Below are 26,267 nucleotides of genomic sequence, written 5' to 3' on the forward strand. Positions count from 1 at the left end.
ATCCCCTATTGCCCGGGGGCCCCATCAGTTGTCAGTCCACCCTTGGTATACATACAAAGTATATATATTGTAAGAATTAGCTTCAAGTGTTGATTCTCACCAATATCTTCTTTTTCAGGGCTTTTCCTGCCCATTTTTATTAAGGCACACAAAAGGGTTATCCTTGCAGGGTTTTTTCAGCATTTTTCTCCCAAACACAAAACAAAATACTTTATCTGATTCTTGGCTTTCACTTGCAGTGCTGCTGCTCTGGTCTCAAACATAGGTCCTATGTATGTTCCTTCAGACAGTGCTCAAGACTATTTTGCACATATGCACTGCTTGCTTGCAGCCATGCAACTCCTGGGGAGGGTGGAGACCTGAGCTATTACCAGCACCTATCCCAAAAAGATCTGTGCACACCTGCACAATCAAGATTCTGATTTTCAGTAAACCTTTGACCTAGGGTTGGAAGGTTCATTCCTTACAAACCTTTACAAAACCTCCAGGCTCAAGGATCTAAACCAGGTGTTACCAAACCCTGAAAATCCAATTTCCTCTGTATGACCCAATAACCTAGAATCCTCCTAACTTGCCTGGTTGAAAACTCTGGATGACACTAGACCTTTTTTTTATTGTGACAGGGCACGTACTGTGAATACATATATATATATATATATATATATATCTATATATATATCTATTTTTATATATATATATATATATATATATATATATATTGGACAACATTATGAAAACATCAGATAACAGAACAAAATTCTTACCTAATATGGTTTTGGACCACCTTTGGCATCCAAGATAGCCTGAATTATCCTGGAAATTGCTAAATATAAGTCTTGGATGGTGGATAATGGAATCTGATACCACTCTTCATGCAAAAATTGTTCCAGTTCTCGCAGAGATTCCGGAGGGGGAAAACAAGCCCGAACCTTGTTCTCCAAACTTGACCATAGTGACTCTAGGACATTAAGGTCCAGCGACTGCCGGAAGGTGTGAAATTTAATCTGCATGCTCAACCATGATTTGACAACACCAGCTGTGTGAATCGGAGCATTATCGTCTTGGCAAATGGTGCTGTCTTTGGGAAACAATATCTGCACCATCGGGTGCACATGGTCAGCCAATAATTTGTACATAGTCGCTAGCAATGACTACCTTTCAAGGTGATTATGGGGCCTGCAGAATACCAAAATATGGCTGCTCAAACTATGATTGCCCTGCCACCACTGGCAGTCCTGGTCATAAGCTTCGGACGATGATGGCCACACGTAAATACATTCGCTGGTTTGGAACAGTGTGAATTCTTGAGTCATCTATATATATATTAACAGAGTGCCTCACAGGGACCCTAGAAAAGTCCTGCTCAGGATTTACACATCTCCCAGGCTCTTCTCATACACCTTTCAAGACCTCTGATCCTCTGCCCACTTTAGTTTCCCCCCACCCCCCTTTTGGAAATTTAGACTCGCTTGGAACACAGTCAGTACTCTACAGCCTGGGGTGCAGACAGGTCATGTTTTTTGAGCTAAAAGTTTGTGAAAGCTGAAACACTGTGTATGTAGAGGATGATTAGACATTAGAAGTGTTAGACTTAGTCTGTTGGAGTGGGACTGAGATTGTGTAGTTAGTGCCGCTACATGGCTAGGATTTTGTTTTGAACATTTGTGAGCTGTTTCTTTTTTGGAGCACTGAACAGCACCTGTATATAGCCTGTAAATAGCACGAATAAACTCACCACTGTTTATTATTATATCACTGGACTAGTATCTGTGCCACCTGCACACACTTAAGCCAGCTGTACACTATCAGTGTTGAATTTGGTTTTGAAACTGTTAGCACTGGTTTACTTTAAGGCCAGCTATGGAGCTTTATTACATATGAAAAAGTAGAGTCTGGACAACTAACCACTCACAGCCTACATTATACATTCACGCTGTCTACCAATATAAAGAATTTCATGTGGCACTTACACAGCTAAATTCCACATAACAATTATAGCAAAGTGTACTGAAGCACTATCAGCCTCTCATTCTCTCTATGGAACATAAAGTTGCCTGTTGCCTGAACGAGCAGGCTGAGAACGAGATAATTACTTACTTTGGATGTCCTAGAAGTGACAGCTTATTACACCCATTAGAGCATGGCTTAATGTTCCGTCAGTCACATTGTGCAGTGCCAGAAATATTTTCTTGAAATATTAATAAGAACTATGAAAAGGATATATAGACATGATGCAAATAATAACAAAAAGGAAGCAGGATCATAAAGCAAAGCTCACAGCTCTGTTAACCTCTAGGACTTTTATCACCAGTTTACCAAAATCTTGCAGGGAGAGATTATTGTGGCCTGAATGAAAGCATATAATAACAGCAAATAGATTAATCTCATCTCATTTACTGCAGTTTCTTTATCTGGGAATGCATCAGTGTGAGCATGGTTCATCAAATGCCCTTATAGCTACTTGCTAATGGAGATTTTTATGGCAAATCTATATCCAGTGAAGACATACTATGAATCCCTGCAATACAAAGATCTATCTCATTTGTACAAGCTATCTTTGCAAATTTTACAAGGCAGTGCAAGGAGATTTCAAATTTGACTAATGTTTCCAGAGCTTTAGTGTTGCTACTGGTCTCCAGCCAAAACTTTTTTCTTAGTTTTGGATAAAATAGGAAAGGATTAGAATAACTGTTGGGTTTTTACTGCAATCAACTGCTCATTTAGAAAAGCCCCACACACACACTTCTTGTTCTTTCCAATAATGTTTTACCATACAGAAAATGAGGGGAACTCACAACAGAAATACAGAAACTTGAAAATTGAAAACCAGATTTTTATTTCTCAAAAAATAATTGGTGAGCGCAAGACAAAAAAGGAAAAAGTAAAGCATCTAGCACAACGTGGCAAACTCTCTGTCTCCACCAAAACAAAACACTATAATATCAATGTGCAGCGCTAATAAAAATGTGTGTTATAATCAATGATGTTTATTTCTGCTTTTGTCCTTTTTGCAGATTTTCCCTCACTTCCTGTCTGCTGAAACCAGCAAGACAGGAAGTGAGGGTAAATCTCTCTAACAGAGCCCCAGATAGCAGTAAAAACCTGGCAGCTATTTTAATCCTTTAGCACTCTATCCAAAAGTAGAGAAAATAGTTTTTGGTTTATACACTTTAAAGAAAAATTCCAAGCAGACATAAAAATAACACCATAAATGTAGTGATAAAATTTTGAAAAATACAATGACGTTGATTTACTAATACTGGAGAGGGCAAAATCTGGCACAATCAGCTTCTAACTTCAGCTTGTTCAATTAGGCTTTGACAAAAAAACCTGGAAACGGATTGGTTTCTTTGCAGAGCTGCACCAGATTTTGCACTCTCCGGTTTTAGTAAATCAACTCCCTTGTGTAGAATAACTACCTGAAATCTGCCTTGATGAGTTAACTGTAGTCCCCTGTGCAGCAAAGTTTGAACAGGAAGTAGAAAGCCATTACTAGGAGCCAATTAGGCTTTACTGCATTATACATGTATTAACTTTGAACTAGGGATAGCCAGCTCTCCCAGGCTCAGTTTGAGCAGGGTTCAGCAAACTTCAAAGAAGTTCAGATGCTGAACCTGAACCCCAGCTAAATCTTTTAAATTACAAATGATTATAATACAGGATTTATATAGCGCCAACAGTTTTTTGCAGCACTTTACAATGTGAGGGCAGACAGTACAGTTAAAATACAATTTAATACAGGAGAAATCAGACGGCCCTGCTCGTTATAGCTTACAATCTAGGAGGGAGGGCCACGTGACACAAAAAGGTACTAGCTGTGGGTGATGAGCTGATGGAGAAAATAAAAGTGCAATTGTTAGGTGGGGACCGAATAGGCTTCTCTGAAGAGAAGGGTCTTCAGGGATCGTCTAAAAGCAAACAGAGTAGGAGATAGTTGGAAAGATTGGGGTAGGGAGTTCCATAGGATGAGAGATGCTTAGGGAAAGCATGGGAGGAGGTGATGAGGGAGCCACAACGCAGGAGGTCTTGAGAGGAATGAAGAGTATTAATAATTGGTATTCTGAGACTAGGTTAGTGATGTAGCTGGGGGCCAAGTTATGGATGGCTTTATAAATTGTTGTTAGTAGTAGAGGAGTATCAAACACTGAACAGTTGTTAAGGTGGATGAGCCTGGCAGCAGCATTCATGATGGACTGAAGGGGGGATAGTCTATGTAAAGGTAATCCAGTGAGGAGGGAGTTGCAGTCGTTGAGGTGAGAGATGGCCAGGGAGTGAACTAGGAGCGTTGTGGTGTCATTGGTTAGGTGCCATTTTGGCACTGTTGCGTAGGCTGAGGCAGCAAGAATTGGACAGTTATTATATATGGGACCAAAAGGATAGTTTGGAGTCCAGGATTACACCTAGAACATTGGCATGCGGGGGGCAGGTTGAAAGTTGTGCTATTGATTTTGCCAGAGAAATCAAGAAAAGAGGGACATGGGGGAAAAATATTATAGAAATAGATTGAGGATGCGGTGTGACATCTAGACTGATATGTCTGTTAGTAAATTAGTTATACGTGAGGAGGCTGAAGGAGTGAGCTGAGGGGTAGAAAGATACATTTTGGCATCACCAGTTTAGAGATGGAATTGGAAGCCATGAAAGGCTATTAACTGACCCAGGGAGGAGGTGTAGGTAAAGAATAGGAGAGATCCAAGAACAGAATCTTGAGGGACCCCAACAGAGAAGGGAAGAGGAGAGGAGGAAGTAGAATTGTAAGTAACACTAAAGCTGTGGTTGGGTAAGTAGGATGAGAGCCAGGAAAGAGTGCAGTGATGAAGGCCACAAGTTTTTTGAGGAGGAGGGAGTGGTCCACCATGCCAAAGGCATCCGAAAGGTCCAGGAGTAGGAGTGCAGAAGTATGTCCATTGGACTTAGCCGCAAGCAGATTGTTTTTGAGTTTTAGGAGAGCACTTTCTGTGGAGTGTTGAGAGCGAAATACAGACTGAAGAGGATCAAGAAGGTTATTCTCAGTTAGGTGGTCGCTCAGACTAGACGTTCAAGGAGTTTGGATATAAATGGGAGCAAGGAGATGAGATGTAGGTCTGGTAAGAGTAAGAGGAAATCCCCACACTTTTGTTTTCTTTAATTAACTTTCCACTCCCCTTTGCTCATGTTATTGGGGATTGTCATGTAAGTGAATGTCACTTGCTGTTACCTGCATCTACCGGCATCCTTAACAGCCATCGATATCAGGAAGCTGTCTTTTGTAAAAGCAGAAGTAGTACAGCTATTATACATGATATTCGACTCCTGATGAACAGGTAAATGTTCGGACATTTTCAGTCCAAACTTATGTTTAGACTGAACATTGAGCTCATCCCTACTCTGGACATGTTGACAAAGAAGAGAGCAAAGTAAGAAGAGAGATGAGCCCATCAAATTACTGCTTCTCCTTCACTGTTCATTCAGCAGTCTGAGTTCTGGTTTTCACCATGCTGTGCTCCTACGGTGAAAGCCAAAGACTTCTCAATGCACACAATAGAATTTCTTAGCTAAAAAGACTTGACTATGTTGTCTGGCTGGGATATGTATATTGCAAGAGATGCTTCACAAAATAACTTTTGGTAAAAGGGGTCACATACACGTACAGTATGTATTTCAGCTGTGTATTTAGCTGCTTGGAGTTCCTCTTTAAACATGCAACAGTGATGGAAACAATATCACATCTATTATTAAAGTGGTTCTAAAGGCTCAAGGTTTTTACCTTCATGCACTCTATGCATTAAGGTAAAAACCTTCTCTGTGCAGCAGCCCCCCAGCCCCCCCTTATACTCACCTAAGCCCCCTCTTGATCAAGCGATGTGCACTGGAGTCTCAGCTATCCCAGGACTCCCTCTCCTCACTGGCTGAGACAGAAGCGGGAGCCATTGGCTCCCACTGCTGACAATCACAGCCAGTGAGCAAATGAAAAGAGAGGGGGTGGGGCCGAGCTGTGGCTTCGTATGTGAATGGACACATGGAGCAGTGGGTGCCCTCATAACATGATTTTTGCTATGGGGTACCCGACAGGAGGGAGGGCCAAGAGCGCTGGCGGGGGACCCGAGAAGAGGAGAATCTTGGCTACTCTGTGCAAAACCACTGCACACAGCATGTAAGTATAGACATGTTTGTTATTTTTTCTTTTAAAAAAAATAAGTCTTTAGAATCCCTTGAAGTCTTCAAAGTAAAGTGTAAAACTATTCCAGATGTTAGTCAGATGCTGATCTGCTAAATGACAATTGTAGAATGGAAACTTGAATATTTTGGGTGTTTTGTGGTAATATAGGTAATCCTTTATTTTCCATTTTAATAGATGCTTTAAAGGGGTTGATTTACTAAAGGTAAAAAGCCTGCTCAGTTTGGAAGAGAATTTTCCCTTAGCTTAGTGAATAAAGTGAAGCTCATCATTCACTCAAGTACAAGCAAAAACACAGTTTTTCTATATTTTCCTTGTACCTGATTCTTTGCAAGGTGACTTTTAACAAAACTAAGAGAAAATTCCATGCAAACTTAACTTTTTCAAGTATACTGTACATTTTGTATAGCTTCTACAAATTGCTGCCACCCTGTAGTTCATGTGTAAAGCACAGCTGGGCAACTCAAGTATTCCTGTAACAAATGACCTACAGTTTCTAATACACCTGTTCTGATATAAGATGACTATGCTACTGTAGTCCATTACTATCTATTGCAACCTATGCTGGTACAGATACCCATTTCATGGTGGGTCTGACCTGCCATAATTTAACAAATCTGTTAAAATTCTAATTATCTTTAATCAATCTTTTCTATTTAGGGCCGAGCCTGTCATTACAAGGATCAAAGAAGATCGAAGCAAAATAATTTTGCCAGCAATTGACAACATCAAGTATAACACGTTTGAGGTACAGCAGTATGCCAATGCAGCTCATGGATATAATTGGGGCCTATGGTGCATGTACATCACTCCTCCTCAGGATTGGCTGGAGAAAGGAGATGAGTCTGCTCCAATCAGGTGAGCCGATAATGTTTGGTTGTGTACTGTGATCCTTTGTTTTACCCAAGGCAATTATTATAGTCAGCTTCCCACAAAAAGGACATGCATTATCCATAGATTTCCATACTAGTCCCCTGAATAGTAATGATAATGATAAGCGCAAAAAGTAAACAATAGCATGTAAAACATGATTGTCATTGTCAGTGTATAGCTATGAATACTCCATTGAACACCTGTACTGCATCCTGTTCTCTGATTTGGAAATGTAGCAGACAGATGCAAATGGGGTACAACCTGGTATACACAAGAACAAACTTTCTTTGGAGACCCACAATTGCTTTTGTAGCATGGCTTGTTGCATTCCACATACAGTATGTTCCTAAAATCGTGTTCACACTGTCCTCTGTCCTCCTTTTCTAAAGCAGCACCTTTAACTCATAAGGTAATAAAAAACAAACGTGTAAATGTAGATTCAAGTCAGAAAATGTAAAGATGAAAATGACAAAATAGTGAGAATTGAAGATATGGAAACAAAATTATTGACTGATACGCTTTATACTTTTTTAAGTGGGAACCGGGAGAAATGCAGTTCTGGCAAATCCAGCACTGAATATATGTAATGGCAAGAGGTGCTAGAGTGTGCTGGAGGGTCTATTGATGCTGGCTTCTGGAAGGACTATTAATGCTGGCTGCTGAGAGGTCTATTGTTGCTGGTGAAGTCTATTTTGCTGTGGTGGATCTATTGTTGCTGGGGAACGAATTTGCTGAATGGGATCTATTGTTACTTAGGGGATCTGTTGCTGTTGGGGGAATCTATTCTTGCTGGCTGCATTGGATCTATTTTACTGTTTTTCTTATTATCATTATCAAATTCCACAACTTAGCACCACAAAATAATACTAGGTTCTGTATTCTCTAAAAGGGGCAGTACTGGAAGGTGGGTAGGGGGTGGAACCAAGAGACGGTGCGTGGAGGTAGGTAGGGAGCGGAGACAATGGGTGACTCAGAAGGGGGCAGTACCTGCATCTATTCCCTGAGAAAATACTAAAAACCTTTGCAACTTTATTTATTTAGCCTTATACTAAAAATGTTATGTGCATGTGGCTTTGTTTGTGTTCTTTTTATATTTATTGGTTTTCTATATTTTTAAATGATATGTGATATATATTTATATAATTGTTTATGGTCCTTTTTTTTTTATGTAATATAAGTAAACTGACAACCGCCCTGTGGTGACAGCAACACAGGAGATGTCAGGAATCCTAATAGACCTGTGTGCAGAAGATAGAGTTTGGGGTAGAACCTCTGATCTTTTGACTGTACACAAAGTGTAGTGTTGTCCATGAAGTCAGTTCTGGGTTCATTCACAGCCACAGGCTGATCTGTCAACATGATATTTGTGTCCACTACTCTCAATAGTTGCTATTTTAAGCAAAAAAAAAAAAAAAAAAAAGAAGATGAAGAACCAGAGCGAATGTCAGTCTCATGACTTTGGGGGATGCCTGTACTTTGATTCTGTACAATTGATTGCGAGATTTTGTAACCATACAAATTAATTTTACAGGCAGTGGACATGCCACACAAAAATGGAAGCAAACTCAAGCTGCTATTATAACCTCTGCATGGTTTAACTGTTTGATTGCTGTTATATGTACATCACTGACTATGTAATATGTAATGTGCTGTTGGCAGTGAAAGGGTAAAGGCAAACTCACTAGCTGCAATGTCCATGGTAATTAGTATACCAAATCTGAAAACTAAGGCTGGATTCATACTGTTGTTATTTAACATAGATTGTGTTAAGGCAGCTCATTCAGTGAACTGATAGCCATGAAACACATTGAAATGCACCAACAGAGGTGCATGCACTATTTTTTGTAACACAGGTCAACAAAGCATAACTGTGCATTGTGGGGCACTACAATGCAGGTGCACTGGTAAGTACAGATGGGCTAGATGTGCCCCGACAGTGCATTTTAATTGGCCAAAGCAATGCACCTGACCACAGGTCAAGTGCAACGCTTTGGCCAATCACAGCATATGATGGGTCACGCCTGCCCCCTTGTGACATCATCACACTATTTAAAAACTGTCATCCCGGCGCAGCTATCAGACGGCAGGAGCAAGCGTCGAGAGTGGAGAGTTTTGTTTTGTTTTTCGGGTCGTTGGTGGTGGCGGGCATCATGATTAACGTTGGATCTACATTGGTGGACATTTTTATTATTTTTGTTTTTAATAAAGGACTTGTCAAAGACTGTCTCCTGTCATTTTTCCACTACATGTTTTTTGTTTTGTGAATGAGTAGCGGTATCATGTACCCCCTTCACATGGGGATGGGGGGCAGGGATCTGGGGACCCCCGCTTAGTGAATTGTCCCTGTTTGTGGTCAAACTTTCAGTAGGTTCGAATGTTTGACTGCAAACCTAACAGGGGGGTGTTCAGCCCATCACTACTGGTTAGGTACCACAGCATTCCAATGCTATAACGTTTACCACAGCACAACATATTAAAGCAGTAGTAAACCACATCCAAAAAAGAAAAAACCCTGTAAGGTAAAGGCATAAGGTGCTTGTATGCTTTGCATACTAACACATTATGAAGGACTTGAAACTAAGCCCTCTAGTGGAGCGCTGTCACGGCTCCCCGGGGCTTCCATTTTCACCTGGTCTTCCTTCCGGGTTCACGAGCTCTGGCCAGCTTAATGGCCAAGCTGCAATCCTGTAAATCCTGCACATGTGCTCAGGAGTCCCGGGCTACGGCACAGTGCTCCGAAGGAACAACACAGGTATCTGTTCCTTCAGAGCGCACGCACCAGTTATCAAAAAGGGCTAATATCTTCTAAACAGTGCACGTTTAGGAGATATTAATTTTACTTACAGGTAAGCGTTATTACAAGCTTACCTGTAGGTAAAATTATTGAAGAAGAGTTTACTACCACTCTAATGTAATTTTACATTAATTTTGAAACATTCTTAAATCTGCAGCTTTTGTTAAATGGTCTGGATAAAAGCGCACAGATGTGTCCCAAAGGAAATAAGTGAATGGTATATGTCAACTATGATTGGTGGGGAAAAAACTCACTGCTGCCATGGTAAAAACACATCGGTTTGTGGGAGGTATGAACAGGAGCCAGGCGCTGTGTAGTTTTGTGATAAAAATAATACACCTTGTATGGAGGTGTGTCTTTAAAAAGTCATATGGTAAAACAATAATAAATAACCAGCCTGTGGCTTTAGGAAGCCAGGTTCCAAGATGGACGGCCCGTCCGCTCAGAGGGAAGCAGTGGAGTAGAATGCCTGTCAGTGTAGGGACCACGTTTACCCGACGTCCCAGCGTCCTGGATGACGTCACCACGATGTGGAGAGACAGAGGGGGGGAACTCTTGCTGGAGCCGCAGCTTTAGAAGGAAGAGGCCGGTTGCTGGGACAACATGTTTCGCGCGCATGCGCTTTGACAAAGCGCATGCGCGCGAAACATGTTGTCCCAGCAACCGGCCTCTTCCTTCTAAAGCTGCGGCTCCAGCAAGAGTTCCCCCCCTCTGTCTCTCCACATCGTGGTGACGTCATCCAGGACGCTGGGACGTCGGGTAAACGTGGTCCCTGCACTGACAGGCATTCTACTCCACTGCTTCCCTCTGAGCGGACGGGCCGTCCATCTTGGAACCTGGCTTCCTAAAGCCACAGGCTGGTTATTTATTATTGTTTTACCATATGACTTATTAAAGACACACCTCCATACAAGGTGTATTATTTCTATCACAAAACTACACAGCGCCTGGCTCCTGTTCATAGCTTTTGTTAAATACCTGTCTTGAAGGTTATTCTTCAGACACCTTCTACTATAGGCGCTTTCTACTATAGGGTCACAAAGCTTTGCCCCAGTGTCCCAATTATTCACCAGCATTGTCACCCAATCACACAGACCTCCGAGACCATTCGTTTCTGTTTCAGCACATATATCTTGCCACCATCAGGAAACCTGCACTGAGGAATGCAGGAAGAAGCTGTGAAGGCACCACAATAGATCTGCAGTACTAAAGTGCAACAAAGGATAATAAATAGGTTTGCACCGATACCGATACCAGTATCGGTATCTGTACCGATAGCGAGTATTTGCATGAGTACTTGTATTCGTGCAAATGCTCCTATACCTGAAACCAGTATCTTTGTGGGGCAATTTGAGCCCATACAAAATTAATGGGCTAAAATTACACTGCAAAGAATCGCATGCAATTTGAACTGGAATGCGATGCAATTCCTATCCGAATCACATGCAATTTCCTGCACCACTCCTGTGTGAACCCAGGCTTGTCATAGTGACTTCACTAAACCTCCCTGCATGATGGGTTCCACCAGTGAAGCTCTGGCTCCTGATCCAACTGTGGACATCAGCGACCGTGGCTTTGGCTACTCCTGCCTCCTGCCTCTCCCACGGCTTTATTCCCCACTCCTAGAGGTGGCTGTCTTCCCTGCATCTCCAGCAGCTCTCTTCCCCCATTCTCCAGCAGTTCGAGCCATTCACCAGCCCGTGCTTATAGTGTAAGTTCATCTTTACAGAAAATCTGTAAGGTGACCTTACACTGGACCCCCTTCCCACCCCCCCTGGTCCCACTATACCAGATTGCAGTTAACTCCTGCTGTCAGCCACTGAAGAGCCGCTTCACTGGTCTGGGAATTTGAAACCACCGCATCCTGTCCGTAATGCTTAGCCAGTACGGACTACAGTGATTCTAATTGGTCAGCAACGTCACATGGATGGCACTGTCCAATCAGAAGCCATCTAACCCGTACTGTCAGCACTGCGAGGAAAGCCACCAAGATTTAAAGTCCCCAGACTGATGAAGCGGCGTTTTGGTGTCTGACAGCGAGGGATTGCGGCAATCTGAAACAGCATGATTGGGGTGGATGGGGAGGGGGTTCAGTGTAAGGTCACCTTACAGATTTTCTGTAAAGGTGAACTTACACTTTATAGACTCATCTGATCTTGGCATGCCTCTTGTTGCTTCCATTATGTGAGTGCAATGGACAGCACTGTCCAATCAGAAGTACTGTCAGCACTGCGAGGAGTTCAATTCCCTGGATTGATGAAGCGGCTTTTTGGTGTCTGACAGGGAGGAATCACAGCAATCTGATACAGTGTGGTCGGGGTGGATGGGGAGGTGGTAAAGGTGAACTTACACTTTATGTACTCATCTGATCATGACATGCCTCTTGTTGCTTCCAATATGTGAGTGCAATACTATATGTTTTTACTATTTGTATTAATAAACCGACTTACTACTTTATATTGGGCTGATTGGCGCCTTTCTTCTCCCTCTCCATTTGTTTCAGAAGGTGGTACAGGAAACCCCATGCAATTTGGACAGCCATAGCACCGCATTTCTGTCCAAATAGTTTCAGCACTTGTACTTGCTGGTAAAAAAAAAAAAGGTATCCTTGCAACCCTAATAAAAGAGAAGTTTTTTTTTAGTGCCAAATTTGTGTGATACGCAGTATTTTAGCAAATTAAATATTATTTAGTTAGTGGTTGCATCTATTTTAAATGTGAATAAGTTTCTCTGCAGTTGACATCCACATACAACCCAAAGATAACTATACTGCACATCATTTTATGTGGAATTAAACCTAGTCATAAAAAAATAAGAAATGGCCCCCCTTTATGCCAGAATGTACTAAAATGTACTGCATATTAGTACATTATGGCAGACATACCTGCAAAGTAATCCTGTCCAATGCTGTGGTGTTTGAGTTGCGCATGCATAGCTCAGTGTGCATTAAGGCTGCCAGGCAGGGAGAAGCAGTTGTGGCAGAATAGACCAATAGAGTCTCTTCTGTCATAAAATCCTACCTGTTAGATTTTTTTTATGCTTAATTCCACTTTCAAGTAACTGGACACTCTAACGTGTACCAGCCAGTGGCTAGAATTGACATCCCAACATTGTAATTCATATATGCAAGAATAAAGTAGCACCCTCCTCTAGTTAGGCTGCTAGGTTAAATTTAGTTTTTGGCTTCCCTGTAGGGAGTGGAGCAGTGATTGATTGTTTTTTATCTGTTCAGGGTTTCCTGAGCTGGGTGTTTGATTTCTCTCACCTGCTTCTGGATTAAGCTTCCAGAGTATAGGGCAAGGAGTTTCAAATAGCCAACATGAATATTTATAATGTCCTAGCCAATCCCTGGAAGGAGGCATCTAGAAGGTGGCTGGGAGGTGATAAATATCTGGTAAGAGGCCTTACCAGAGTATTCTTTCCTCTTCAGAGAGGGTTTCAGTTCTCCTGGGACTATATAGAGTATAGAGGAGAGAGATTCAAATTGCCAGCATGAATATTTATCATGTCCCAATCAATCCCTAAAAGTCCAGAAAGTGGCTGGGGAGGTGATAATGTCTGGGAGGCTTTGCCAGAGGAGAGAGCTACTGAGACAACAAAATTGCAGTCTGGGCCTTAGCAGGAGCTAGGTTGAGGACTTGGGGAATATTGCTAATGAACATTTTGCTGGAGGACAAATTCCTGAAGTCCTGGTCTGGAGAAGGACCTTTTATCTCGCTCCCTGAGGATCCACCTGTGGATGCTGGGTAGCAGACAGCTCCAGGGAAATTGTGAGTGATTCCTGATCTGGGACTGTAGTGTGTGCTGCTCCTGAAAGGATTTTTCTACGAAGATGTTTATCCTCCCATCGATTGCTATTATCATTTTAAAGGATCCTGTGACCCTAAACCACTTCAGCAATAAAAGAGACATCCTCTAGAGTCTGAATTGTTGGTGTGCATGGAACTGTACTTGGGATTGGTAGCCAGGGCAGGGCTGCTGTTAGAAACCACGGGGCCCCATACAGCCAACCTGACAAAAAAACACAATTTGCTATGCTTCAGTTATGAATGAACACAGTGAGTGATCTGTAACAATTACACATTGTGTTTATTCAGGAAAAGAAGAGTTGGTAAATGTGACATATTTACCTTTCCCCCACTCTCCACCCTGAAAGATCCTATTGTGTGCTTGCTGCTCTTGGTGGGAAGGAGAGGAGGGAAACTGGCAGTACTGCGATGGAGGCCTGAGCAGCAGAGGGTAACGTATGGAGCACCGGGGGGTGATGGGAGCAGCAAGGGGGGCAATTACTGCAATAAATCCCTTGTTTGCTTCTCTCTACAGCAGCTGAAAGCCAACAGGAGGGAGAGGAGAAGAAGCCAGCTTTCAGCTGCTGCAGAGAAAGCCATACAGGTGACTGGTTCCAATAATTGCCACCCCCCCCATCAGCCAGATTACTTGTTATGGGTATTGTTAGTGTTACCATATTGTATTTATACTGTTTAAATATTGATTGTCTTAGATTGTAAAGTCATTTCTCAGGCTGTCAGTAAACAAATGTGCTCCTTCAGTATACTTTCCATGTTTTGTCAGTAAAAAATGCTGCAGGAGGTTAGTAACACTGTTGGCAGCCTCTGTACTATTGTGGGAGATCTCGCCATATTCTCAGCGGCTTGTTCGGGGGTGAAAGTAAACAAGTTTTAAAGGCTTCCAAATAATGAATATCATTGACAGTGGAAGCACTTTCACTTATTCACTGTGTTTTCTCAGAGAGGAAATATTATACAATCCCTTAATATTTACACAAACACATAAATGTCACAGCGATTGTCTGTATTTGCCCTCAAAGGAAGTGTTAAATTGATTCACTATACAGCTAATATCAAACTCTGCACATTACATTGATTCACTTCTAAAGAACCAGACATTCTTTTCTCATTCACTGCACATAACCAAAGGACAAATGCTGCACTGGGACATCACTGGCTTGCACAGCATGCTTGGAAATGTTACTGAGCATCGGCTGGAGAGTCAAAGATAACCTGTAACACACAGAGATCAAAATGTAAATGCACTTATATAATGGAACAGTAAGAAGGAATAACAGAGATTAAATAAACAGCTTTGTAGTTAGTAAAACTTTATTTAACCATTTTTCTAGTAGTCCTGGACAATTATTTAGCTCCAGGAGACTAAGATACATTTTCAGTGTAAACCAATAGAGCAAAAATGGGTGAAAAGCAACCTATAGCAATATGAGATATATATAATGGCGGGCGACTAGGGCCTTACATTTTAGAGCACAATATACGACCACACATGTTACAGTGAGACCATACAATCTACTTAACCACTTGCCGAGCTACTAACAGTTAATGTACTGCGATTGGGCAGCAGATGCAGACACACTAACATACATGTACGTTGCCAACTTTCTCCTAGGTTAGGGGTGCACATGCGTGCTTTCCCTGCTGACCTGTTCTGTGATTGGCTACAGCACACGTTTGTCAGCAGCTTTTAGCCAATGATTTTGGCTGTGAACCTGCTGATTGGCTGTAGCCAATCACAGCACAGCCCTGTGTCTTGTTTGTAAACACAAACACAGGATCTGGTTGTTTTCTTCCTCTCTGAGCCCTTTTTATTCAGGGAGAGAAGAAAGCCAGATCTGTGTGAGTAAAACCAGCACATATATACTTGCATACACTTGTTAGGCACATTTAAGCCTTTGATTGCCCTCCAGTTAACCCTTTGATTGCCAAGTTACCAGTGTCATGCATACGGTGTACAGTGTTTCATGTACAGGAATGCAGACAACACAAACTGCTGGTGTGAGGAATCATGTTGTACAACAGAACTACATCCAGGTCAGACATAGAACAGGAAGCAGGAAGTTTAAGGCAATGCAGTATATCACCATATGCAAGTAGGGTCACAGTATTTGCATAATAACTCTATAACATCTCCCTTTTTTACATTCAATTCAAACCTTGTAAACAATTAAACTAAAACAGATCCTGAACAGTCTTGAACATGGCATACTGTGTTACTGGTAGATACGCTACAGATTGAGTCTATCTGGTGGTCTTGAAACTCGACCACTACGCAAGACCACAGGGATATTGCCTGGGGAAATCCGTTCAGCTCCAGAAGGTGTTGATAAGGAGCTACCCTCTTTCCTGGCTGGTGTGTTTGGCAAAGAAGAACTTGACGGGATATGTGGCTGCATTATGTCATCCTCGTTGTATCTCGATATGACAGCAGAGTTCTCTCTGCTTTGAGTATATAGTCCAGTAGGACTCGGGGCATTGAGCACCTCAGGAGGATCACGTGCAGGGTGCTCATAGACTTGTGTGGTGAATCGTTCTGCCCTTCGCAGGTCCACTCGATTGCGGCGGTAAAGACTGCCTTCTACATCCACAAGATATGATTGAGGAGCAACCCTCTGAACACAGGAACTCAGTCTCCAGCGTCCGGTCCTGTCACCTGGAAGCGGCTTCATACGGATTGGCTCCCCAATGCTAAGTTCAGGTAAGTCTTTAGCAGACACATCGTATGAGAGTTTGGCAATATGTTTCCTCCGCTGCAGTTTCGCCGGGACACCTGTAACCACACAAGGATCAAGTAATTTGTTGGCCACAGGCAATGAAGTCTTCAGTCTCCTAGACATCAAGCGCTGTGCAGGACTACTGTCCATGCCTTCAGATGGGGTGTTCCTCCAATGTAGAATGACCTTCCACGGATCAGTACCATCAAACTTGGCCTTCTTACAAAGATTCTTCACTATCTTGACAGCCGATTCCGCTTTGCCAGTGGCTTGCGGGTGCCTCAGGGATGAGGTAACATGCTCGAATCCCCAATCTGTAGAGAACTGTCTGAATTGCTCACATGCAAATTGAGGTCCATTATCCGAGATTACTCTATCCGGGTGGCCATAACGTGCAAACTGTGCTTTACAACGCTTGATGGTAGTATCAGCAGACAGGTCAGGAAGTAGCTCAATCTCCCAAAAGTCAGAATAGTGATCAACAATTAGTAGAAAATCCTGCCCAGCATAATTCAGCAAGTCCATGCTTACAATTTGCCAAGGCCGGGTGGGCAGCACATGCAACATCATAGGTTCTGTTGTGCCTGCGCATATTCATTGCATGCCGAGCAAGAGCTAATAAAGTCTCTAATCTCGTTCTGCATGTTGGGCCAGTATAGGGTATCACGTGCTTGCCTATAGCATGCTTCTCCGCCAATGTGACTGGCATGAATACGAGTCAGCATCTCCAATCTTAAAGATTTAGGAATGATGAACCTTGGCCCCTTGTACAGTATACCATCTTGAATGGCGATTTCATCTCTGAAAGTCCAATATTCTCTCACAAGTAATGGCACTTCCAACTTGGAATCAGGCCAACCATTCAGAACAACATATTTAAGAGCCTGCATCGGTTTCAGTGTGCTGTTTTATCTGAAGCAATCATTGGTCCATGACATTTAAATAGTCTGAATGATTAATCTGTGACAGGACATCCAGGTCCCGTTGAACATTGCAAACTGTGTGTTGTGCATACTCAGGTGCACCATCTACTGCTGTAGCTCTGCTAAGGGTGTCACTAATGTACATTTCAGGACCAGGTTTTTAGACTACATTTAGGCAATAGTTTTGTAACGTGAGCAACATGCTCTGTAAATGTTTGGGTGCACACAAAAGTGGTTTCTTGAAAATAGAAATCAGAGGTTTATGGTCAGTTTCTGCTGTGATCTCGTCGCGCTCATAGAGGTAGTGGTGAAAGCACTGGCAGGCAAACACTATACTCAGACATTACTTTTCTATTTGTGCGTAGTTTTGTTCAGTAAGAGTCAGTGCCCTTGAAGCAAAAGCAATAGGCTGGCCAGCTTGCAATAGGCAACACCCAAGTCCAGTTTTGCTTGCATCACTTTGAATAGTTACAGGTTTTGTAACGTCATAGTACTTCAGGACAGGTGTGTCCGTGACCAAGCGTTTGATGTCCTGCACTGCATTATCATGCTTAGGAAGCCAATGCCCAACAGCATCCTTGTCCAGAAGCCTTCTCAATGGCTCGCACACCTCTGAGAGGTGTGGTAGGAATTTTGCTAGGTAGGTAACAAATCCAATGAAGCGCTGCAGGGATTTCACATTCGCTGGCTGTGGCATATTCAGTATGGCTCTGATTTTTACTGGGTCAGCCTTCAAACCCTCCCAGGTTAGAATGTGTCCATGAAAGCGGACCTCTTTGACCTTGAATTGCAGTTTTTTCATGCCAAGTCTCATTTTTACCTGCCTACAACGATTCATCAGTTCCAGCAGTTTGCCATCATGATCTTGCTCTGCTTCCTCATCTGTGTCCCCACAGCCAACCACAAGGATGTCATCAGCTATTGGTTCAATACTACTGAGTCCAGCCAATAGTTCATGTTGTTCACGTTGATACATCTCTGGTGCAACTGATACTCCAAAAGGCAGTTTGAGACATCTTTTCCTGCCCCACGGAGTCCAGAAGGTTGTCATGTAACTACTTGCATCATCCAACTTACACTGTAAAAATGCATCCCGGGCATCAACAAGCGTGAACAGACGTGCCTTAGCAGCTTGTACAAAACATCCTCGAGAGTTGGCATGATGTAGTGAGATCGTCTCAGTGCCATATTTAAGAATTTGGGATCTATGCATATTCGTAGCTTATTTGGCTTCCTTACAATCACCATATTACTTATCCAGTCAGTTGGGTCAGTCACTGGTGTCAAGTGTCCATTGGCCTCATAATGGTCAAGCTGTGCCTTAACTGCCTGTTTCAATGCTACCGGCACATTGCGTGGTGCACATTGGACTGGAGGGACACTCACATCAAGGTCGAAATGAACTTCCCCTGGTACAGATTCTACTGGCCCAGTAAACACATCACTAAATTCCTTTAGCAGCAGTTGTTTTGTCAAGGACCCCTTGGAGAGACTGTCCATCACATTAAGCTCCGTAGGGACGGAGAAACGTATCAGCCCTAGACGCTCACAGGTTGAGCCAGACAACAGTGGCTTTTGACAGGCTTCCAAAATTTCAAACTCCAGCTTGTGTGTTAGTCCACGTATGGCACATTCGGTCTTGAAGAGCCCTAGAGATTTCATTGCACCGGAGTATAACTTCAATCTGGTGTCCCTTGGCAGTAGACGTGCTTCTGGTGCTAACACCATTTTGTCTCTTAAGCACATTACATCACAAGTTGCTCCTGAATCGAGCTGACAGGATTGGGGCTTATTATTTAAATGTAAAGTGACAAACCATTTATTTCCTCTGGATTGCACAGCGCTGATCAATTCACTGCTGTATATAACTTCAGTGGTGTGTGTCTCTTCCTCATATGCGGATATGTTCTCCACGTTGTGTAATTTGCCTATTGATGGCCGTCGTTTACTTGACAAACAAACGTTAGCAAAATGGTTTGTTCTTCCACAAGACTTCCCATAAGCTGGACACTGCTCTTTAATTCTTTGATGCACAGTCCCACAGTATTTGCAAGCTGTAGGGTTGGCAGTATTTGTGCTAATCAGGCGGCGTTGCTGAAGTTTGTTCATGTTGCAATGCTGCATTGCAATGTTTATGCTGTCGGTCTGCTGTCTGTCCTGTTCCATAACTTTCAAACGTCTGTCAGTGAGCTCTGCTGTACGGCATATCTCAATGGCTGTGTGTAGAGTGAACTCATGTTCTCTTAGGAGGCGCCTGTGTGTGCTCTTGCTAGCTATACCAACAACAATTTTGTCCCTTATCAATTCGTCTGAGTGTACCATATTCACAAGTTGCTGCCTTTTCTCTCAAGCGTGTAACAAAGTTATCATAAGATTCTCCCTCTTCTTGTTTGCAGCATCCAAACACATACCTTTCATAAATGACATTTTTAGCAGGTTTGAAATAAGCTTCCAGTGCATTTAAAATGGCTGTAACATTGTGTTGCTGATCTGCTGTGAGGGTCACATTGTGTTTATACACATGCCTGCATTCACTGCCCATGACTCTTCTCAGAGTTGCTGCCTGCACTACTGCACATTTCTCATTCAAGCCTGTAGCCAGAGAATAATCTTCAAATTCAGCTCTGAAAGATTCCCAATTGCTGCTCCAATCCCCACTCATTGTCATCCCCTCTGGGGGAAGTATGCAATTCATGGCAGCCATATTGTCAGTAAGCCTCTGAGCTATCAAATATCAGAAAATCCACAGTCTCAGGCTGTAGTTCATAAACCTGTGTTTCCCAAAGCTGCTGTGCTCCAAACAAGAGGCTCAGTCCTGATTCAAGTCACTTCTGACACCATGTTTCATGTACAGGAATGCAGACAACACAAGCTGCTGGTGTGAGGAATCATGTTGTACAACAGAACTACATCCAGGTCAGCATAGAACAGGAAACAGGAAGTATAAGGCAATGCAATATTACCATATGCAAGTAGGGTCACAGTATTTGCATAATAACTCTATAACATACACTATTTATCACTGATCACTGAATTAGTGTAATTAGCAACGTCAGATAGTGTCAGAGTCAGCCAGTTAGTGTCCCTCCCAGCCAGATTATCCGCCACACTATCGCACTTAGACTATAAGTCGCTGATCATTGCCATTACTAGTATAGTGTCTGAACGGATCAGTATCCTGGTCACAATCAGAACTATATTAGTGTCCCCAATAGTATAATGTCCTCAAAAATTCAGTGTTAGCACGGTCAGCCCTGATCACTGCTATCAATTGCATGTATACTTTGGAGTCTCTACTTTCCAAAAGGGGGTTAATTGGGGGTTGTTTGTACAACTCTGACATTTTAGAGCCTCCAAAACTGTGATAGGTAGTCCGGAAGTCAAATGAGGAAGTTATGCCGTTTGAAAGCCAGAAGGTGCTTGTTGGTTTTGGACCCCCATGCATGCTAGGCACTCAAAAAGTCTCACACATGTGGTATACTCAGAAGAAGCAGCAGAATGCGTTTTGGGGTGTGATGTTACATATACCCATGACGTGTAAGATAAATATTTCAGTAAAGTGACAACTTTGTGTACAAAAAAAAAAAATGTTTCCAAAAACTTGTGGCAAAAAATAAGATCTTCCACGGAAAGACTCAACATTCCTCTCAGCAAATACCTTGGGGTGTCTACTTTCCTAAAAGGGGTCATTTGTTTGTACTGTCCTGACATGTTAGGGACTCTCTCACATGTAATATCCCCATACTCGGGAGTAGTAGCAGAATGTGTTTTGGGTTGTAATTCCACATATATCCGTGGCTTGTGTGAGAAATATCTAATTAAAGTGACAACTGTGTAAGAAAAAGAAAAAAAAAGAAAAAAGGTTTTCGGGATTTTCAAAAACTTGTGGCAAAAAAATAAAATCTTCCATGGATTCAACATACCTCTCAGTATGTACCTTGGGTTGTCTAGTTTCAAAAAAGGGGTCATTTAGGGGGTGCTTACTGTACTGGCATTTTAGCACCTCAATAAATGTGAAAGGCAGTCAGAAAGTAAAAGCTGCGTAAATTACAGTATATACAGTATACCATAGTTTATATGTATATATAACTTTCACACAAACTAAATAACATACAATCACTGGGATTTTTTTCACCAAAGATTTGTAGCATAGTACATTTTGCCCTGAATTTTTGAAGAAATTAGATTTTTCTTAAATGTTTTATAATCGAGTAGAAAATATTGTTTTTCTCAATATAGTTTTTTTCCCCATTTATATAATAAAAAGTAAAATCCCAGTGGTGATCATATACCACCAAAAGAAATCTCTGTGTGCAAAAATGATATAAATTCAATTTGGGTACAGTGTTGCATGACTCAGCAATTGCCAGTTAAAGTAGTACAGTGCTGAATAGCAAAAAATACTCTGGTCATGAAGGGGTAAAACATTTTTGAGGTCAAGTGGTTAAAGTGTCACTAAAGGCAGAAGGTTTTTATTAAGTTGGGATAGAGTGGAAAGGGATTACAACACCTCTCAAGTTTTATTGCTGTCTGCGCCCCCATTAGGGAGATTCACACTCTCTATTTGTCTTGTTTACCATTATCACCAAAGTGAAAGTATGTAAAGTAAAAAGTTTTGGGTTGACATCAGAACAGTAAAACAAGGGAAATCTTCCGATGGGACACTAGTTGTGGTAAGCCATGTTTTGGAGGGATTTTCTCTCACTTCCTGTGTGTCTATAGGAAAGGAAGTGAATGGAAATATCAGCAATGGCATACAGATGGTAAAGAAAAACCTGACAGTGGATATAACCCTCCCTTTTTTGTGTTCAGAATTAACTAAAAAACATTGCTGCCTTTTAGTCACACTTTAATCCTTACCAACAATCATTGTGCAGGTCTAAATGATGAACCTTTCAATTCATATATATCCGCTTAGGCCCATTGCACTGCAGAGCTGTCACAGTAGCTCTGAACTCAGCAATGCTGCAAAGGAGAAGACAGTGGACCACAAACACATGGGGGTTTTGACAGCTCTCTCCTGTGATGGTGGGGGTGAGCAGTAATAAGAAGGAGAGAAGCACCTCTAAGTGCAGTATTGACAGTATTTAGCAAACAATGTAAAACCACCCACATTGTATAAAATTAAGAAGGCTCAAATGGGTAAGGTGGATAGCTGTGTCCTTGCTGTACTGGCCACATCTGCACTGAGGAGACTGTGGATGTAACAGGATTGCTGGTCAGCACATGAAGTCTCTAAAGATGGCGCCTGGATTGCACCTTGGAGCGCGACGTCGGCATGATGACGTATGAGGACCAGTATGCAAAGCGACGCGTTTGGGAGCATGCGCTAAAACCTGACATTGGACTTTGTCTTTATTGTGCGCCCCTCATGTATAGCAGTTGGGTATCTGCTTTGTCGCTGATTTTCCTCTGTTCACAGGGGTGAGCAGTAATGGCTGGAAGTATCTTCACAATGTCCTAGCAGCAAGGGAAGATGGGATGATGCTGTCTCTGGGAGTTTTTCAGCCATGTTTCAGGAAGTACAGTTGCAAGAAAAAGTATGTGAACCCCTTGGGATTACGTGGAGTTTTGCATGAATTGGGCATAAAATGTGCTCTGAACGTCATCTAAGTCACAACAATAGAAGAACACAGTCTGCTGAACATAATACTACACAAACATTAGATGTTGCCATGGTTTAATTGCACATAACATGTAAACATTCACAGTGCAGGGAGGAAAAAGTATGTGAACCTTTGGACTTAATAACTGGTTGACCCTGCTTTGGCAGCAATAACCTCAATCAAACGTTTCCTGTAGTTGCAGATCAGACCTGCACAACGATCTGGAGTAATTTTGGACCACTCCTCTTCACAAAACTGTTTCAGTGTAGCAATATTCTTGGGATGTCTGGTGTGAATCGCTCTCTTAAGGTCATGCCACAGCATTTCAATCGGGTTGAGGTCAGGACTCTGACTGGGCCACTCCAGAAGGCGTATTCTGTGCTGTTGCAGTCATTGTTTTGTTGAATTACTTGTATGCTTTGGGTCATTGTCCTGTTGCATCACTCATTCTCTGCGGAGCTTCAGTTGGCGGACAGATGGTCGTACGTTTTCCTGCAAAATGTCTTGATAAACTCTGGAATTCATTTTGACATCAATGAAAACAATCCTCCAGGCCCTGAGGCAGCAAAGCAGCCCCAAACCATGATGCTCCCTCCGCCATGTTTCACAGTGGGGATGAGGTTTTGATGTTGGTGTGCTGTGCCTTTTTTTCTCCACACATAGTGTTGTGTGTTCTTCCCAAACAACTCAATCTTGGTTTCATCTGTCCACAGTATATTTTGCCAGTAGTGCTGTGGAACATCCAGGTGCTCTTTTGCAAACTTCAAACGTGCTACAATATTCTTTTTGGACAGCAATGGCTTCCTCCGTGGTGTCCTCCCATGTACTCCATTCTTGTTTAATGTTTTCCTTATTGTAGATGTGTCAACAAAAATGTTAGCATGTGCCAGAGATTTCTGTAGGTCTTTAGCTGACACTCTGGGATTCTTCTTTACCTCATGCAGCATTCTGCGCTGTGCTCTTGCAGTCATTTTTACAGGACGACCACGCCTAGGGAGAGTAGCAACAGTGCTAAACTTTCTCCATTTGTAGACAGTCTGTCTTACCGTGGACACATGAACATCAAGGCTTTTGGAGATACTTTTGTAACCCTTTCCAGCTTCATGCAAGTCAACAATTCTTGATCGTAGGTCTTCTGAGAGCTCTTTTCTGCGAGGCATGGTTCACATCAGACAATGCTTCTTGAAACCAGTAAACCCAAAACAGGTGTGTGTTTTTTAAGGGCAGGACAGCTGTCAGCAACACATCCAATATCATCACACTGATTGGAGTCAAGGTTGGCTCACTCCTGGCTCCAATTAGCTCTGGGAGAAGTCATTAAGCTAGGGCCTCACATACTTTTTCCTCCCTGCACTGTGAATGTTTACATGTTATGTGCAATTAAACCATGGCAACATCTAATGTTTGTGTAGTATTATGTTCATCAGACTGTGTTCTTCTGTTGTTGTGACTTAGATGACGTTCAGAGCACATTTTATGCCCAATTCATGCAAAACTCCATGTAATCCCAAGCGGTTCACATACTTTTTCTTGCAACGGTATGCAAAGGGCCTACACCCATAATATGGGAATTGTCAAACATTAGTCAAACCTGAAAAGTGTGTTTTGTATCTACAGGCGCCTCTCACCTGCATAGGTAGTTTTCTGGTGAAAGTGGACTAATCCTTTAACCCACCAAGAGTGAAGAAATAAAAGCTGAGAGTAGTTTTTAAAAAGTTCAAAAATTTTACAATGGTAGTTTCCTGGTACCGACTTATATATTAGTGACTGTTGTTGACTGAAAATAATTAAGATGAAGGTTGGAACAAGAAGACATAGTGCCCTTCTTCCATTATTACTGTATACAGTGCAAAAAACAAATACAATGCAAAAATGTCAGTGGTTCAGTAGCAGCACATATATCACATATGACATGAACATATTGATTCTTGCCTCTAGCACTATCCCGCTTATTATCTATATGAGGCTGCAGACCAAACTGATGTGAACTAGCTGAATAATATTGAGGAAATATCTGTAATACAATCTAAAGGTCTTCTCAGAAGCATATATATAACATATTATCCTCAGTTTTATTAGAAATGTTGCAACTGAGATAAATGAAACTCCAACACTTCACCATGCAAGACAAGTTTGTCTAGTGTCATTTATCAATCCTTGAATTTAGTGTATGCTTTGGCCTGTGCTTGTCTCTTACCTACCACCATTTCCATAAATAGTCAATAAACAAGCATCTCCTTTCATAAACAATACTGAACAGCATGACAAAATCGTAATTTTCTGTACATGAATCCTGGATGCTGATTTGGTCGGAAAGATCTAATGCTCTTTAAGAGCCTTTACTGCATCAGCATTTCTGTGTAGAGACAAGACATACTGTCCATCCAACTTGTCTAATGATTTTACCAGGTGGCCTTATAGTGTATTCAGGAAAATATCCAGATATCAGACTGTTCACTTCAATCTGTTTCTAATATCCTGTGCAATGCAAAATAAGTACAGTATACGTAATATCTGGAATGGATGTTATTACACACATTAAACAAGAAAATTAAGTGGAGATCCAGCCAGTTTTTATAGGATTTTTGATAGAATTGGGTTTTTATTGCATTTCTCACCTCTTCTTACAATAACCAGTGCTTCAAGTGACTGTCACTTAAATGTATGTATTAAATGAAGCTGTCCTTCAAAAGAATACATGGGATATTCAGCTCTCTTGATGCCTGCATTAGAAAGAAATCATCGTCTGAAGAAGATGCAGAACCTGACACTTCCAGGTGTGTCAGATTCCTGGTCCACCTCTGCACTCTGTGGATCCTCTAGCCCCTAGGTCACTAATGTGTCCAGTAATAACATTGAGGCTATCAGAAGGAACCAAAACGTGCAGAGGGGTGCCTGGAAATTGGTACTCCCTGCAGTGTATGATTCTGAAGTTTCTGCAATGAGTGATTGACCTTTAATTTAGTAGAGATCATAAGAGGTGACTGTTCCATGTATTCTGTGCAGATGCTTCATTTTATATTTTAATTTTAGTAACAGTCACTTTAAGAGAGGAGGTTAAATCTTTTCAACGAGACACTGGCAGCAGTAAAAACCTATAGGGTTCTTGAACAGAGGAGCCAAAAACATTGTGTTTTTAGTTGTTCATGAGGCTTTTTTACCGATCTGAATTGCTTTCAATGGGTCTGTAAACATGAGCACATACAGTAAATATCAACAAATCACAAATTGCAAAAAATTAATTACTAACATACATAACATACAGTCAGTTTGTTATGCAAATACCCCGCTCCCCCTTAAACAGATTATATTATTTGAATATTTGGCATGGCATTCTGGAAGTGAAACAGATTTCTATGTTTGTATATGTGCATATATGTGTGCAAATCTG

The 26,267-nt window shown here is 41.9% G+C and overlaps 1 protein-coding gene across 1 annotated transcript in view; it reads left to right on the top strand.

The window, feature by feature from the left end:
- GALNT9 (polypeptide N-acetylgalactosaminyltransferase 9) overlaps positions 1 to 26,267 on the top strand; it is a 482,832-nt gene that overhangs the window by 246,258 nt on the left and 210,307 nt on the right. The window contains exon 5 of the mRNA XM_089672443.1: positions 6,818 to 7,015. Coding sequence (XP_089528569.1) covers positions 6,818 to 7,015 — 198 coding nt within the window. The remainder of the gene's footprint in view (positions 1 to 6,817; positions 7,016 to 26,267) is intronic.

The sequence above is a fragment of the Staurois parvus genome, unplaced genomic scaffold, assembly GCF_062004578.1.
Source record: "Staurois parvus isolate SC_StPar_1 unplaced genomic scaffold, SC_StPar_1.0 ptg000129l, whole genome shotgun sequence".
NCBI classification, from domain to species: domain Eukaryota; kingdom Metazoa; phylum Chordata; class Amphibia; order Anura; family Ranidae; genus Staurois; species Staurois parvus.